General features: G+C 38.9%; 1 protein-coding gene across 1 annotated transcript in view; it reads right to left on the reverse strand.

Annotated features, from left to right (window-relative positions):
• LOC136879399 (NAD(P)H pyrophosphatase NUDT13, mitochondrial) overlaps positions 1-11339 on the reverse strand; it is a 51528-nt gene extending 40189 nt beyond the window's left edge. Inside the window, exons 1-2 of the mRNA XM_067153215.2 lie at positions 10924-11339; positions 6336-6538 (exon numbers count right to left, since the gene is read on the reverse strand). Coding sequence (XP_067009316.2) covers positions 6336-6538; positions 10924-11209 — 489 coding nt within the window. The 5' untranslated portion in view covers positions 11210-11339. The remainder of the gene's footprint in view (positions 1-6335; positions 6539-10923) is intronic.
• Positions 11340-15277: the final 3938 nt, after the last annotated feature.

Raw genomic sequence — 15277 nt, forward strand, 5'->3', positions numbered from 1 at the left:
CCAGTTCACTAGTTTATGGAGGCACTCCTCAACTCCTCAGGTGTTATTCTCACACTTGACATGTCACTAGTGGTCTGGGATCTCAGTTTCTCATTATCCATCCAAGAAGCATCCCTTTGATAGCCTTCAAGATTTTCCCAAATGTCAGGCCAGAATTTTTCAACTTTGTGTTGGCTTGGAACTTGATCTTATATTCCTTTACTTTTTGTCAGCAGAGATCTATAGAATGTTTTCTCATTGGTCTGGAAGATCCCATTTCCCTGCTGTCTCCTCATACTTTTTCCACATCTTCACAGTCTATTAGAAATCACTTTCAATCACTGGATAATAAGGTCTATGATGTCTGTCAATTTGTCATGAGTTAACTCCCATATTATGAGTGGTTGAATGATTTTCTCAACTTCTTTCACTAGTTTCTTTAATGTGTTGTTGTTCTTGTACAGAAAGAGCCGTCCTAAGTTTGGCATGATAGACTCCACCTTTTCCTCGATTCTTTTTCATCCATGGAGGATCATTTCACAAACCCTGCTGGCTTGAGTTTTCTGAGGCTGTGCCCCAAGTCCCAAGGATCTATGAAATAACTCTATGGCTGTCATCAACAATAGACTGCTTAGGTGTTTTATGTTATTTATTGATCTTGTTGCAGCATTTGACCTTTCCTTTACATGTAATGAGAACAGGTTCCTTGGGGTCTGAAACACAACTCCCAAGGTACCTAAAACTTGGGACTGACCTTAGCTGCCGGTCATCAGTGAGGAAATTCCCAGTTTACCTCCCATTTAGAAGGTCATAGAGACAGTCGTGTCTTCATTTACTCTCAGCTGTTCCTATCTGCTCATTTTATCATTTTGTTAAAGGTTGTTTGTAGATTTGCCTCCTGAGCACCTTTACATTTTCTAACTCTATTTCAGTGATGTCTGCTATGATAATAATAAAAAGGAGTGGACGGAGGGGTCACCTTGAAGAACCTCAATCGTTTGCATTATTGGGCATTACTTGTGAAACCATCAATAATCTCCACCCAAATGTTAAGTCAGCAGGTTAGTGATGAGTGGGAGTAGGTAGAAACTTGGTCTAGTAATTGCCTGTAGTTTCTCTAAGGGGATCTTTCTGTTGCTTATGTCCAAAACTTTGATGTAATGGATAAAGATGATGCAGTTTCCCTCTAGGTCGTGTCAGAGCCTTTTTTATGTCCTGTTGAAGACATTGGACTACTGGGTAGTAGAACTTCCTTTCCTGAAACTGGGAGTCCAGAAGTTTATCTACTATGAAATCTGTAAGGTGTTCGCATACTAGCATAGTCAAGGTGCTTAGGGGTGTGCACTCAAATGCAATCCCTCAGTATGAATTGGGATCTGTTGTATTGCCTTTGCCCTTATACAGCATTTTTATTGTTTTTGCATTTGTCCACCACCAGCAGTATGGTGCTCTACCTTGATGCCAGCATTCATTTGCAAGTTGAGTGACTGAATTCTTCAAAACTGGAAGAATAACTTTTAGATGTTCATTTAATATGTTATCTGGACCACATGCCTCATTATTCTTCAGACTTGGTATTTCTACTACTTCTTGAGACATGAAACTATGAGTGATATCATCAGGGGAAGGTATGTAGAGTTGACATAGAGCGTGAGAGTCTGTTTTAGAATTGCACTTAGGTGCGTCTCCCATACATCCTTTGGTACATTCCTAGGAAACTTTGGCTGCCTTGGACAGAGAGCTTTTTAAGGGTCTTGTTTTACTTCTTCAATCTTCTTCCACTTCTGAGAACAATTTTTGAGCTTCTTTAACTCTAGTTTTATATTTTGTCTTTAAATTAGCATAATGTTCTACCTGTTCCTTTAAATCCTGCATTTACAACATGTAGGGCTTCTAAGAGCTTTTTCTTGCTCTAAAGCAGACAGCAGTGAATCAGAGCCTCACTTTTCTCTGACTAGAGCCGATAGGGAGTATGGCTTTCTTAATAACTTCTTCCAGCTTTATAGCACCCTTGGGTAGGGTACCACTCTGTAGTATTGAAACTGATGTTGGTTGGTCGATTTGTCTAGTACTGACAAGTCGATTGTCCTACTCATTTTAATGGGTATCATTTCTTGGCAAGGGACCATATCTTTTAGAAGACAAAAGCTGACTTTACAGGCAGGTGTTTTCACTCAGTTTCCACTACCACATTTTGACACATTAGAATTATTTTGGAATTTGATGCTTGTTGTTTTAAGGGGCCTAACATCGAAGGTCATCGGCCCATTTTGGAATTTATAAATACAAGATTTATTGTACTCATGCCATTGCAGCATATGAAGGTATTCTGTTCCTTGGTTGTCTAATGTTACCCCCTCTTCTTCTAGGTAACTCAGAACTTCACCTGTTTTCTGAAACTCTATGTCTGTGCGGCAATTTAGATCACCTGCCATCTTCATTATGCCTTTCACCATTCATTCAGGAAGCTTAAGCTACTACACTCAACGTCAAAATTATTCAATCATGAGTCAGTGTCTTTGTTCTTGCTGCAAGCTGCTTTGTTGAATTTTACTGAAACAATATTTTCTGGATTATTAAAAAGTAGACACTTTATTCATAACTGTGTTTATTATGGTGCACACAAAGTACTGAAACATAAATTTATCATCTTTTACTGACATTTTAAAAAAGCAATCATGACATTAAAAATGTAATACTGATATGAGTGGAAATGTTTCTGTACCACAGGTTAATCAGGGAAATGTCAACCTACACGTAAAACAACAAGCACTACACCACATAAGTAGCAGGTGTTGCCTCCTCAAGCTTAGATGACAAGCCTGCATTTGCTGTGGCATACTCTGAATTAAAGGCTGAATGACATCCTATAGCACATTTTTTATGGCTGGACGCTCTTCCTGATGCCAGACTCAGTTGAGGAGCTAATGAAGATGAAATGAATGATAGTGAATGAAACCGACTGTTGATTGCTGTCATACTATTATTAAAAGAGCTTTCATCGTGATTCTACAATAGATACAATGCGGAAAAGAAGAGTTGTTTTTTTCTGTCACATATCACGACTACCAGAGACTAGGATACTCAAACATTTATTCAACTACTTTTGGAAAAGTAAAACTAAAAATCACTGGTTCCAAGAAGTACAAGAAGATTTAAATGAATTAGGCTTGACAATTCAACAAATTGAAAACAGAGAAGAGCATCCTGAGAAATAACGACATGAGACTTAAACAGAAGACCTATACACGCAAACAGTACAACATAACTGACGAAAAACGGGCAGCCAGGTCGGAGAGAATGAAACATTTCTGGGAATAAAAGAAGAAACATCAACCAAATTTGTAACCAATATTCATAAGACTTGACTGTATATAGATTGATTTCAGTGCTCCAATGTGGGCGTAAAATAAAAATTTAAAAAAGAGCTTTCCCGAAATCTGAAATGAAATGAAATTAAATTAAATGAAATGGCGGATTGCTTTTCTTATAGCATGTTTTACATCTGCACAAGGAAATCTAGTGTATAAAAGAGTGACAGCGATCAACTTCAGGGATCCTGAATTAACTGAATCCAAGAGCCACTTTTATAAAATTAAAAAAACAACATTCGCCTTGGGAAGAGCAAATGAAGAGAACATCCTTGTAAAAAATAGAACACTGACAAAGGAAAATTATTTTTCAAAAACTTTTTATTAGTAGACAATTAGAAAATCATACATGATAGTGAAAAAAATGCTGGGAACAAAAACATTTTTTTTAACATCTGTTCAAATGAATAGATATAGTTTTAAAATAGGTTAAAATAAGTAAATCCATTTTCCTTCCAATTCCACCGCCCCATTCAACCATCCACATTGATTTTAATTATTTTAACTTTTAAATTCACATAGATTTTAAGCATGACAAGGTAGTTATTAAGATTTTTTAAAGAAAATATACTTTGTAATTTCACCTAAGCGTTGTAATATAGCTGAAGACCTTCCAAATGGAATGAAACAGTACTGTAAATGATTAATTGATTTGCTTAAAGCAAATATAAGTATCAAAAAGGTGGACATTTATTGTTATTGATTCAATGTAAATAAGATTTGACACAGGAAATGAAGCTGATTTCTTGTAATGTGAGCTTGCATCCGAGAGATAGTGCGTTCGAACCCTACTGTCCACAACCCTGAAGATGGATTTCTGTTGTTTTCCAATTTTACTCCAGGCAAATGCTAGGGCTGTGCCTTAATTAAGGCCATGGCCGCTTCCTTCCCACTCCTAGCCCTTTCCTATCCCATTGTCGCCAGACCTGTCATTGTGCTTACCTTTCAAGATGTTACTGTGAGTTGAGGTGAAGTCTAGCGCTCAAGCATTCACAATGGAAGAAGCCAAGGCATCAAAATAACCTTCAAATTGGAAGAGTGCTTATTTGTAGGATAATTCATCAGGGGTTTCCTTGTGAGAGGAAGAGACAGGATGTAATTGTTGCTTCATGTGTTTCCAAAGAAAGAATATGGAACATCAGATATAGGTGATGTTTGAGTTATTGCAGTCTGGGATGATATGAGGCATTCTGGGTAGTAAAGGCAAATTCCACAAAATCTTGCTTCAAGGAAGCACAAGATTAAAATATGTATGTGCTAGACGAACTCAACAACAGCTCTTCTACTTCCTTTATTATTTTTAATTTCTTGAGGTTTTAATCAAGGATAAACAGCACGGATTAAGAATTAACATGAAATGAAATGGTGAATGGCTTTTAGAGCTGGCGATGTCCGAGGACAAGTTCAACTTGCCAGGTGCAGGTCTTTTGAATTGACACCTGTAGGCGACCTGCGCGTCGTGATAAGGATGAAGACAACACATACACCCAGCCCCCATGCCAGCAGAATTAATCATACATGGTTAAAATTCCCGACCCTGCCAGGAATCAAACCCGGGACCCCTGTACCAAAGACCAGAACGCCAACCATTCAGCCATTGAGCCAGACAGAATTAACATAAAGGAAGCAAAGAAAAACCATTAACCCCTCAAGCGTGACATTGTTAAACTCCAGGCTGCACCCACAGCGTGCTTTATTTCTAACCTACTCACAAAGCAGAGTACAGTATCATATGAAATTCACTATAATTTCCAAACAGACAGACGAAAAATATAAAATTTAAAAAAAAATGCACAACAATAATATATTACATAAATTATAAACATATGCTAACCTGATTATACCTGAACAGCTGCATGTCAGTAATGTGACTTTGTGTAGTAGTTGGCCCATGCATTCACACTTCTCAGCATATTCTTATTATTAATTTTGTTAAATAATAATAATTATGTTAATGGCTTTACGTCTCACAAACTACTTGTATGGTTTTTGGAGATGCCGAGGTGCCAGAATTTAGTCCTGCAGGAGTTATTTTACTTGCCAGTAAATCTGCCGACATGAGGCTGACGTATTTGAGCACCTTCAAATACCACCAGGATCAAACCTGCCAAGTTAGGGTCAGAAGGCCAGCGCCTCAACCGTCCGAGCCATTCAGCCCGGCATTAATTTTGTTATCAGCATCACTATCTTCACCAGAAGTTATAGCATTCATCCTTTGTATTACTCACACCCTGAATTACTTTCCCAACCATTAGTAACAAGTATACTAGCTATTTCTGCGTCACCAACAACTCCGCCAGGACCTGCCATGTTTACAAACAAACTTGAAACGTGTGCAGAGTTTTAAAAAAATAAATGACTGCAAATATATGCAACATCTCTTAGCAATAACAGATGCCTCTTCCTGCCATTTTACGATAAAGCAAATAACTATTACGAAATCCACATAGCGGGCGTTTCAAATTTCATGATGCACCATTGCGCTGTACACACTGTGAACATAGGAGACCAGTGAGAGTCACAGGTCGCCCTTTTCATCTTGACCTTTGAGCTATTAACTCCTGATGGTAACATGCTTGAAAATATTCATTTCTACAATGCTACATGTCTGAATGTGGAAATAACTGCATCGCTGAACATGACTGCTTAGGATCAACTACACTAAGTATGCAACAGAAAAGTTCCATTTAAAAATAGCAACTGGGTAGCACTTTCTTGGTGCTTATTAAAGGACAGGATACATACAGTATTGCACATTCCTTCTTGTGCCCCTTATCGCTCTCTTCAACTAGTCAGAAGATATTTTTGGTGAGAAACTTAGGTGGGTCACTTTGTATATTGATGGGCTGCCACAGGTCTGTTTTTTTTTTTTTTTTTGAACTGATGTTGAGTGTGCCCTTGCTGCTCAGAATGTCTAACATGTATTAGAACTAGAAACAGTACCTACATAAAATAAAAATTGAATAATTCCAAAGGATATCATACCTGAGATACAACCACAGATTCAGCAATGGAGAGGGTGAACAGAGACTTCCGTAATGGGACAAACCTCCCATTGAACTTAGTCTCTAAATCAGCATGCTTCTCAGTAGACGACGAGAGTGGAACAGCAAACTGAGTTTTCTCATCATCATTAATTGAGAGGAATACAGCATCCTCCGTAACATTGAAACCACTACTGGTAAAATCTGTAATATCAGATAAATATTTTTCTTATCTTCAGAGATGTGACGCCACAGCTTAGATCTTGTCTAAGCCAGAGCAATTTTCAGTTTAGTTGCAGGAGAGATGAGACTCAAGACACAACAGAAAAATAGTCCTAGAGCACCCAGATCATGGATTTAACCTCCATTAACAAACACGTCTTTGTTCAGATTATTATTATTATTATTATTATTATTATTATTATTATTATTATTATTATGAAACTGATAAGATTACAATATTTAGAATCTGACATCCCAAGCACACTATCTGACCAAAAGTATCCAGACGACACCTACTGGAAACAGTCCTCTGGATATAATGCCCACTAGTGGACATTAATAAGGGATGGTCTGTACTACAGCCCGAACTCGGTGTGGTAGACAGTCTACTAGGTGTCAGAATGTCTCCAGGGGAATGGCAAACCATTCTTCCTACACGACTGGAGCAAGCGTAGTTAGTGATGTGGGGTCAATGGGGTCTGGAGTGAAGGCACCGTTCTAGTTCATCCCAGAGGCATTCGACAGGACTGGCATGGCCAGTCCATTTTCAGAACTTTAGCATCCACAAACCACTCATGAATAGATCCCACTTTACAGCAGCGAGCATTACCATGCTGAAGCACATAGTGATCGTCTTTGAACTAATCTTAATAATAATAATAATAATAATATGGCCTCAGCTACCATATGCAAGCATTTTGATTTGACGCCATCTAGATGCATGCTCCTCAATTTCGACATTCTGTTTTACTATAGATGCCAGAGTAAACCGAATCTCTCATGGGCGTTTATGGCTGAGTTTTAATGAATTTTGTTATGTGAACACCAAATGTGTCACCAGAGATCTTTTACATGCCGACCATACAACACGGATCACCCTTCAAAAATCCGACTACATCTGTCAGTTTTGAACCCGCTACCTTGGGATCCGGAGGCCACCACTCTACCACTGATCCACAGAGGGAGCTTAGGAAACCAGTCTGATAAGGTGAGCCAGCCTCGGAATACTTTCTGTCCTTTCAGCTGAACTCATGAAGGAAACAAAATTAACTGCCAGTCATTTGAAGGATTGCTCCCATTTTACTATCACTTAGTGGCTATCGGTTCAGAGGACCCCAGGTTCGATTCCAGGTCGGGCAGGGGATTTTAATTTGAAATGATTAATTCCCTGCCTCAGAGACTGGGTGTTTTGTGTTGTTAGAAATAAGAAATGTACTAATCAAAACGCTCATCAAAACCAAGTGTAGCCTATTCCTTAAATAGGTTATTGTGCTGTATATCAACCAGTAACAGCATAACATTCAGGATGATTCTTAAACTGTAAAGAATAGATACCCACGTTAATGTAGTATGAAGCAGAAAGTACGAGGGGTGTTCAATATATAATGCAACAAGTTTTATATCTCAGCAAATTTCGGTTTTAAAATATTGGAATTTTGTTTGGGACATCTACGAATATTCCTGCTTCGTTTCGTAGAGTTTCATTAATTTGTGATAGGTGAAAAAAACTAACCCCATGGCACTACAGCCCTGAAGGGCCTTGGCCTACCAAGAGACCACTGCTCAGCCTGAAGGCCTGCAGATTTTGAGGTGTCGTGTGGTTAGCACGACAAATTCTCTCGGCTGTCTAGACCGGGGCCGCTATCTCACCGTCAGATAGCTCCTCAATTCTAATCACGTAGGCTGAGTGGACCTCGAACCAGCCCTCAGATCCAGGTAAAAATATTTTTCTTTTTTTTTGCTTTACGTCGCACCGACACAGATAGGTCTTATGACGACGATGGGACAGGGAGTGGGAAGGAAGCGGCCATGGACTTAATTAAGGTACAGCCCCAGCATTTGTCTGGTGTGAAAATGGGAAACCATGGAAAACCATCTTCAGGGCTGCCGACAGTGGGGTTCAAACCCACTATCTCCCAAATACTGGATACTAGCCGCACTTAAGCGACTGCAGCTATCGAGCTCAGTGTAAAAATCTTTGACCTGGCCGGTAATCAAACCCAGGGCCTCCAGGCAAGAGGCAGGCACACTACCCCTACACCATGGAGCCGGCTTAATTTGCGATAGGTGGCAGCACTATAATTAGCCTTCAAAATGGCATCTGTAACGAAGGTGCGTGCCATACAGAGAGCAGCTATTGAGTTTCTTTTGGCAGAAAACCAGGGCATCACAGATATTTATAGGCACTTCCAAAATGTCTAAGGAGACCTGGCAGTGGACAAAAGCGCAGTGAGTCATTGGGTGAGGCGTTTCATCATTATAACAAGATCAAGCAAACCTGTCTGGTCTCCCGCATGCCGGCTGGCCGCACACAGCTGTGATGCCTGCAAAGTTGGAATGTGCGGACAATCTTATTCAAGGTGATCGACGGATCACAGTCAAACAGCTCACTGCTGAACTTGACGTCTCTGTTGGTAGTGCTGATACACTTATCCACCAGTTGGGAGTATTCAAAGCTTGTTCCTGCTGGGTTCCTCAACACTTAATAGAAGTAATACCAATATAGTTGATCTGTTGGCCCATAAAGAGCAAAGAAGAAACACCTGTGCGGAATTGCTTGCTCGTCATGAGGTTGAGGGTGACAATTTCTTGTCAAACATTGTCACAGGCGATGAAACATGGATTCATCACTTCGAACTGGAAACAAAACAGCAATCCACGGAGTGGCACCACCCCCAACTCTCCCACGAAGAAAAAGTTCAAAACCATACCCTCAGTTGGTAAAGTGATGAAGTCATGGCTATGGTCTTCTGGGACTCTGAAGGGATTATTCTGTTCAATATCCTCCCTCGGGGTGAAACGACCAACTCTGAAGTGAATAGTGCTACTCTAAGTAAACTGAAGAAACAACTTCAGTGTGTTCGTAGCCACTAAAATTCAAACGAACTTCTCCTTCTCCACGACAATACAAGACCTCACACAAGTCTGCACACCCGACAGGAGCTCAAAAAACTTCAATGGACTGTTCTTCCTCATCCACCCTACAGCACAACGTTGGCTCCAACATAGATCAGTCAAGTGGTACCATGTAGGCATACAGGCCCTCACATTACGGTGACGTAAGAACATAGCATTGAATGGAGATTATGTTGAAAAAAAGAGTATTGTAACAAAAGGATTGGGGAATAGCATGGTGTATTTGAATCCTCAATGAAACCAACCTGCTTTTAGGAAGAAAAAAAGTGTTGCATTATATACTGAGCTCCCTTCGTATGTCATATTAACAATCCCTCACATCATATCTCAGTAATAATTCAATCACCATTGATCTGCATTTAGGGCAGTCATCCATGTGGCAGTTCTTTAGCTAGTCTTTTCTTAAATATGTAATTTCAAAGAAGTAGGATATTTATCAAACATATCCCTAACTCCTCTTCGTCTAAACAAATATTTGCCCCAATCTGTCCTCTTGAATTCCAACCTTATCTTCATATTGTAATCTTTCCTACTTTTAAAAACACCACTCAAACCTATTCATCTACAAATATCATTCCACACCATCTCTCCACTTACAGCTCAGAACATACCACTTAGTCAACCAGCTCTTGCAAGTCTTCCCAGCCCAAAGTTTGCAACAATCATGTCACAAATCCACAGAACAAATTGTGATGTTTTTCTTTTGATTTTTTCCGGTTCTTGAATCAAGTAATCCTGGTAAGGATACTCCAATTGTGGTCTTACCACAGACTTATATGCCCTTTCCTTTACATCCTTACTACAACCTCTGAATAGCCTAATAACCATAATAAGAGATCTGTAAGCTTTATTTACAACCTTGTTTATGTCATTACCCTAATTAAGATCTTCTATTACATTAACACCTAGACATTTACAGTGATCCTCATGAAGTATTTTCACCCCCATCAATGTACTGTAGTAACTGAACGTATGCCTTATTTTCTATAAATGTAGCCACCCATCCAATTACTCTTTTGTCTGGTTTAATTGCACTCATTTTTGTCAATAGTATTGCATGATCTACACTATCAAAAGCCTTAGATATGTCAATACAGGCCATTTGACCTCCTGAACGTAAAATATCTGTTGTATTTTGCTGGAATCCTACATGTTTAACTTCAGTGGAATAAATTTCTCCTAAACCCAAGTATATTATGCATACCTAGTTCAAGTCTCATTCTTCTTATAACTATTTAACACTGTGACCTCAAAAGCAACAGAAACCCAAAAGCAGAGATCAATGTCTGAAATCTTTTTAATGAATCTGCAAAGAGCATCCACAATTGAAAGCAAAGAAAGAAAAGCATGTTCATAACATCAATAAAAATTTCCAAGTTCTCACTTCCCTCGAACCTAAGTAACTTAATTTCTACCAAGTACATTCGAGACACTAGTATTTGATACAATACCACTGTATGGTCGCCACAGCAGCGTATGCAGGTTATCATTAGTCCTCTTCTCATTTACTAATACTAAGTCCTTCTTGATATCTAAAACCAAATATTGTCCATCAGCATAAAACTTGCTTGGACACTCGGTAGCCTGCTTAATTCTTTGCTGCGCACGAACTGTTCTAACATATAATTCATTTTTAGGGAACAGAAAACTTGAACTCCACGATTTGGATATGATGTTTGTACGTGAAGTACCAACAACACACGAACACCTATTACGTATTACTGACAGAATATACATGACGTTGAGTTAAAATATATATTTAATGAATTATCGAGAAAAAGAATGACTTCATATGACCGTCAATTATTAAACTTTCGAATAGTGCACTTAAGTTTCTGTACAATCAACTCCGATAACTATGTTTTAACCTCACTTGTCACTAATTGCCCTTTGACATTCTGCTTTCATTACGCTGCTACTTCGAGCATACAAATAGATAGAGGGGGCGCTGCCAGCAGAACGTGGCGCTAAGATACAAATCAGCTGATGTTGGGCACCTATCGTAAATTGCGCGGGCCATCGGCGTAAGCGGAGCGATTTCAAGGATTCATTGTCGACAAACCAGGCTTTTTCTATGCAATTTTAATGTGTTACAAACATAAAAAACACGTATTTTCGTTTATGTGATAAGTGAAGTACACCAGTCTGAAAGAATATAGCAAAAATTGTCATATCTTGCTCTGCTTACCATTGCAGTCAGAGATTTGAAAAGGGGAGTAAGATATCTTTTCACGGGCAAGGATTAAAATCTGTAACTCAAAACACACTGCCTTGATTTCATACAGTATCTAGGCTGCCAAGGAAAACGAGTATAAGGCAGAAAATGACTTGTACTCTGTTCGCATAGATGTTATTAATATGTTTACTTGTACCGTTGGGACCAAATGAAATATTAGGCCTAAGTAGGCCTGCATATAGTTTAGTTCTGACTTATAACTACATCGTGGACTTATCTTACTTGGAACTTTTTTGACATACTCGTTTTTCCTGGCAGCATAAATTTATTTCTGGACCTCACAGCACAGCCGTAAGTCGCGCACCATGACCACGCGGCTGAGCCGGATGTCCGGGTTTTCCAATACTCCTTCCAGGAAAATGCCGGGATGGTACCTTGTTTAAAGCAACCCCCCTCCCCTACTTGAATCCTAGACCTTAAAAACTAGTTACATACACAAGGTTACCAGACAAATTCAACAAACACCTGAGCATAAGGGGATGATGGTCAATATGTCCCAAGCCACTCAAATGAAGTAACATCATAATTTATTTAATGTAAGATATAAATGTTGGAGGAGGGGGTTAACAATGGGTTATTGTGGGATCAATTGGTGGATATCACCCTCTAAGCATAACTGATTATGTTATTCACTTATTTAAGTTTCCCTTCGGATCCCGAATTGCTGAAGAAATGGGCCATAAATATGGAGAGGGTTTTCAGCCATCAAAATTTAGTAAACTTTGCTCAAAACATTTCGAACCGAACTGCTTCGACAAAGAGAGGTTTAGCCATCCAGTTCCTCTGAAAGGATCAGTTCCGACTGTTTTTGAATTTCCAAGACACCTGAACAAATATTCCAGGCATCGTAAGCCATCTAAAAGTCGAAACAGCCCTTGCACTTCATCTTGCCTGGTATGAGAATGGGAAACCACGGAAAACCATCTTCAGGGCTGCCGACAGTGGGGTTCGAACCCACTATCTCCCGAATACTGGATACTGGCCGCACTTAAGTGACTGCAGCTATCGAGCTCAGTAAAAAAGAAGCTCTAATGCTTAAAGTGGAAGAAGGTAATGCCACAGGTAAACCTGTCCTTTGTAGCCTTATCACTGATGAAATGTCCATCAGGAAAAGATAGAATGGGATGGAAAGGCCACATGTGGTTATGTGGACATGGGGGCTGATGTTGATGATGGTTCACTCCCAGAAGCAAAGGAGGCCCTTGTGTTTCTGGTAAATGCCATCAATGACCATTGGAAGGTTCCCATAGCTTATTTTTTAATTGATAGCTTGTCAGGAGAAGATAAGGCAAATTTACTAACCACTGCTCTGACCATATTGCATGACACTGGTATTCATGTAGTCAGTTTAAAGTTTGATGGGGCAGCCAGCAACTTGCAAATGGTAAAATTTCTGGGCCTGGATATTCACCAAGCCAATGAGAAAACCTCATTTCAGCACCCAGTGATGAAAGAGCCAGTGTTTATTTTTCTAGATGTGTGCCACATGCTGAAATTGGTGAGAAATTCTTTGGCTTCTTTGGGCACAATTTTTAACAGTGAAGGTAGTGCCATATAATGGACATATGTAGGAAAACTAGTGGACATACAACTAGAAGAGGGATTAACGCTTGCTACTAAGATTCATAAGTGGCATATTAATTGGGAATCGGAAAAGGTGAAAGTCAGATTAGCAGCCCCAACTTTGAGTAACAGTGTGGCTCAGGCACTCAGGTGTTTGAAAAATTCAGGGTATGATTTATTTAAAGATTGTGAAGCTACAGCTGAATTTGTAGAAATTTTTAATAACATATTTGACAGTTTGAACAAAAGGGATATAAGTGCACATTCTCTCCCTCAACAGAGGTTTTTATAAAGGATTTCCTCAGCAAGGCAGAATCATAATCATGCAGCTATTAACATCAAGTTCATTAGACTCTTCTGTTCTCCACTCAAGAAAGAAGATTGGATTTCTTGGATTTTTGGTGTGCATAAGAAGTTGCCTTGGCCTCTATAAGTATTTAGTAGGCCTACTCAGTGAGCAGCATAAACTGAAATACTTGTTATTGTACAAATTCAGTCAGGACTACTTGGAGGTACCGTATTGTTCTCTGTCATTAGGAGAGGTGGTGATAATAACAATAACCCTACTGCTGCTCAGTTTAAAGCTGCATACAAAAGATTACTGGTTCAACATGAGGTAAAAGGAGCAGATTCAAGTAACTTATCACATAAACAAAAATACGTGTTTTTTATGTTTGTAACACATTAAAATTGCATAGAAAAAGCCTGGTTTGTCCCCATTTGTGAGTGATGTTGAGACATATATTGCTGGATTTGTGGTGAGGAAGGTGGAATGCCTTATCAAATGTGCAGTATGCTTGAGTGCTCTGAGGAGTGCCAGAGAGAACTACACAGACTACACTTTAATCAAAGAGAAGGTGTACTCTGGAGATGAGGGATTAATCATGCCCTCCTAAGATGTGATAGTGTTGTGTATGTTGACTGAAAGTGCACTCAGAAATATCAATGTAATAAGGAGCAAAGAAGTTTGTTGAGGTCAGTGAATGGAACCTTGTTTTATTGTATGAAGGACCATTTACTTTAGCAAGAACCATCGCAGAGCCATGAAATGGACTTGGTTAAGTTAACTGTGAAGTGTTATGTCAATTCTAGAATGCGACATGAATGTGCTAAGGTAGATGAGGAAAGAGACAGAAAGAAAGTAAGAAGTGTATTGAACAAGTACATATTGTTCAATCATCAGTGATTTGGGACAGTATTGTGAAGACATACAGTTCTCTGGTTTTCAAACATTCCTGATCTTCAGCCTGGAGAAGAATGGTGAATAACTTACATGTAAATATTTGTTTCCTGTGTTCTATCATACATTTGTGTATTAACTGGCTGCAGCTGTTTTGGTGAGTTGTAGCCTACATGGCTTCCTGTCTTTCATCATATTGTAAATTATGTTATTGTACATTTTTAAGGATGGTTTTGTGAATGTTACATCTCATTAGGCTTAACTAACTCAGTTATAGTTTGATATAGCCTGAGTATTTAGAACAGTTGAACAACTTATGATGTGTGTGTACTTATTCATAACTGATAGTGGCTGCTAACCTAGATGGTAGGTTGTTCTTTGTGCGTTCATGCATGATAGTGGCTGATAACCTAGATGTTAGGCCCTGTAAAACAATAGCTATCATCATGCCTAAATATACATCTGTAAACTAAATTTGAAGGTCTGTGAATAAGTGTGATGAAGGTGACAGCTGTTTCTTAATAACAGAACCTTGAGGTTATCACCTGTATTAAGTATTGGTCATTTCAAACTTTCTTTGACCGTAATTATTATAGGTGTAGTGGGGACGATTGCGTTATTATCGGTCACGTTTCTTGATTTATAAGGCTTAACCAGCATAATATCGGCATTATTAGAAACAGGTTATTGGCATGTTTTGTTGAATTTATTATTTACAGCATTGTGAAAATATTTTAAAAATAACTATTTCAGACGAATATTACGGAGAAAAATTAAACTTGTGAAATTAGGAGAACTAAAATAAGTTGACAACGTGTGAGACCTA

Source organism: Anabrus simplex, chromosome 8, assembly GCF_040414725.1.
Source record: "Anabrus simplex isolate iqAnaSimp1 chromosome 8, ASM4041472v1, whole genome shotgun sequence".
NCBI classification, from domain to species: domain Eukaryota; kingdom Metazoa; phylum Arthropoda; class Insecta; order Orthoptera; family Tettigoniidae; genus Anabrus; species Anabrus simplex.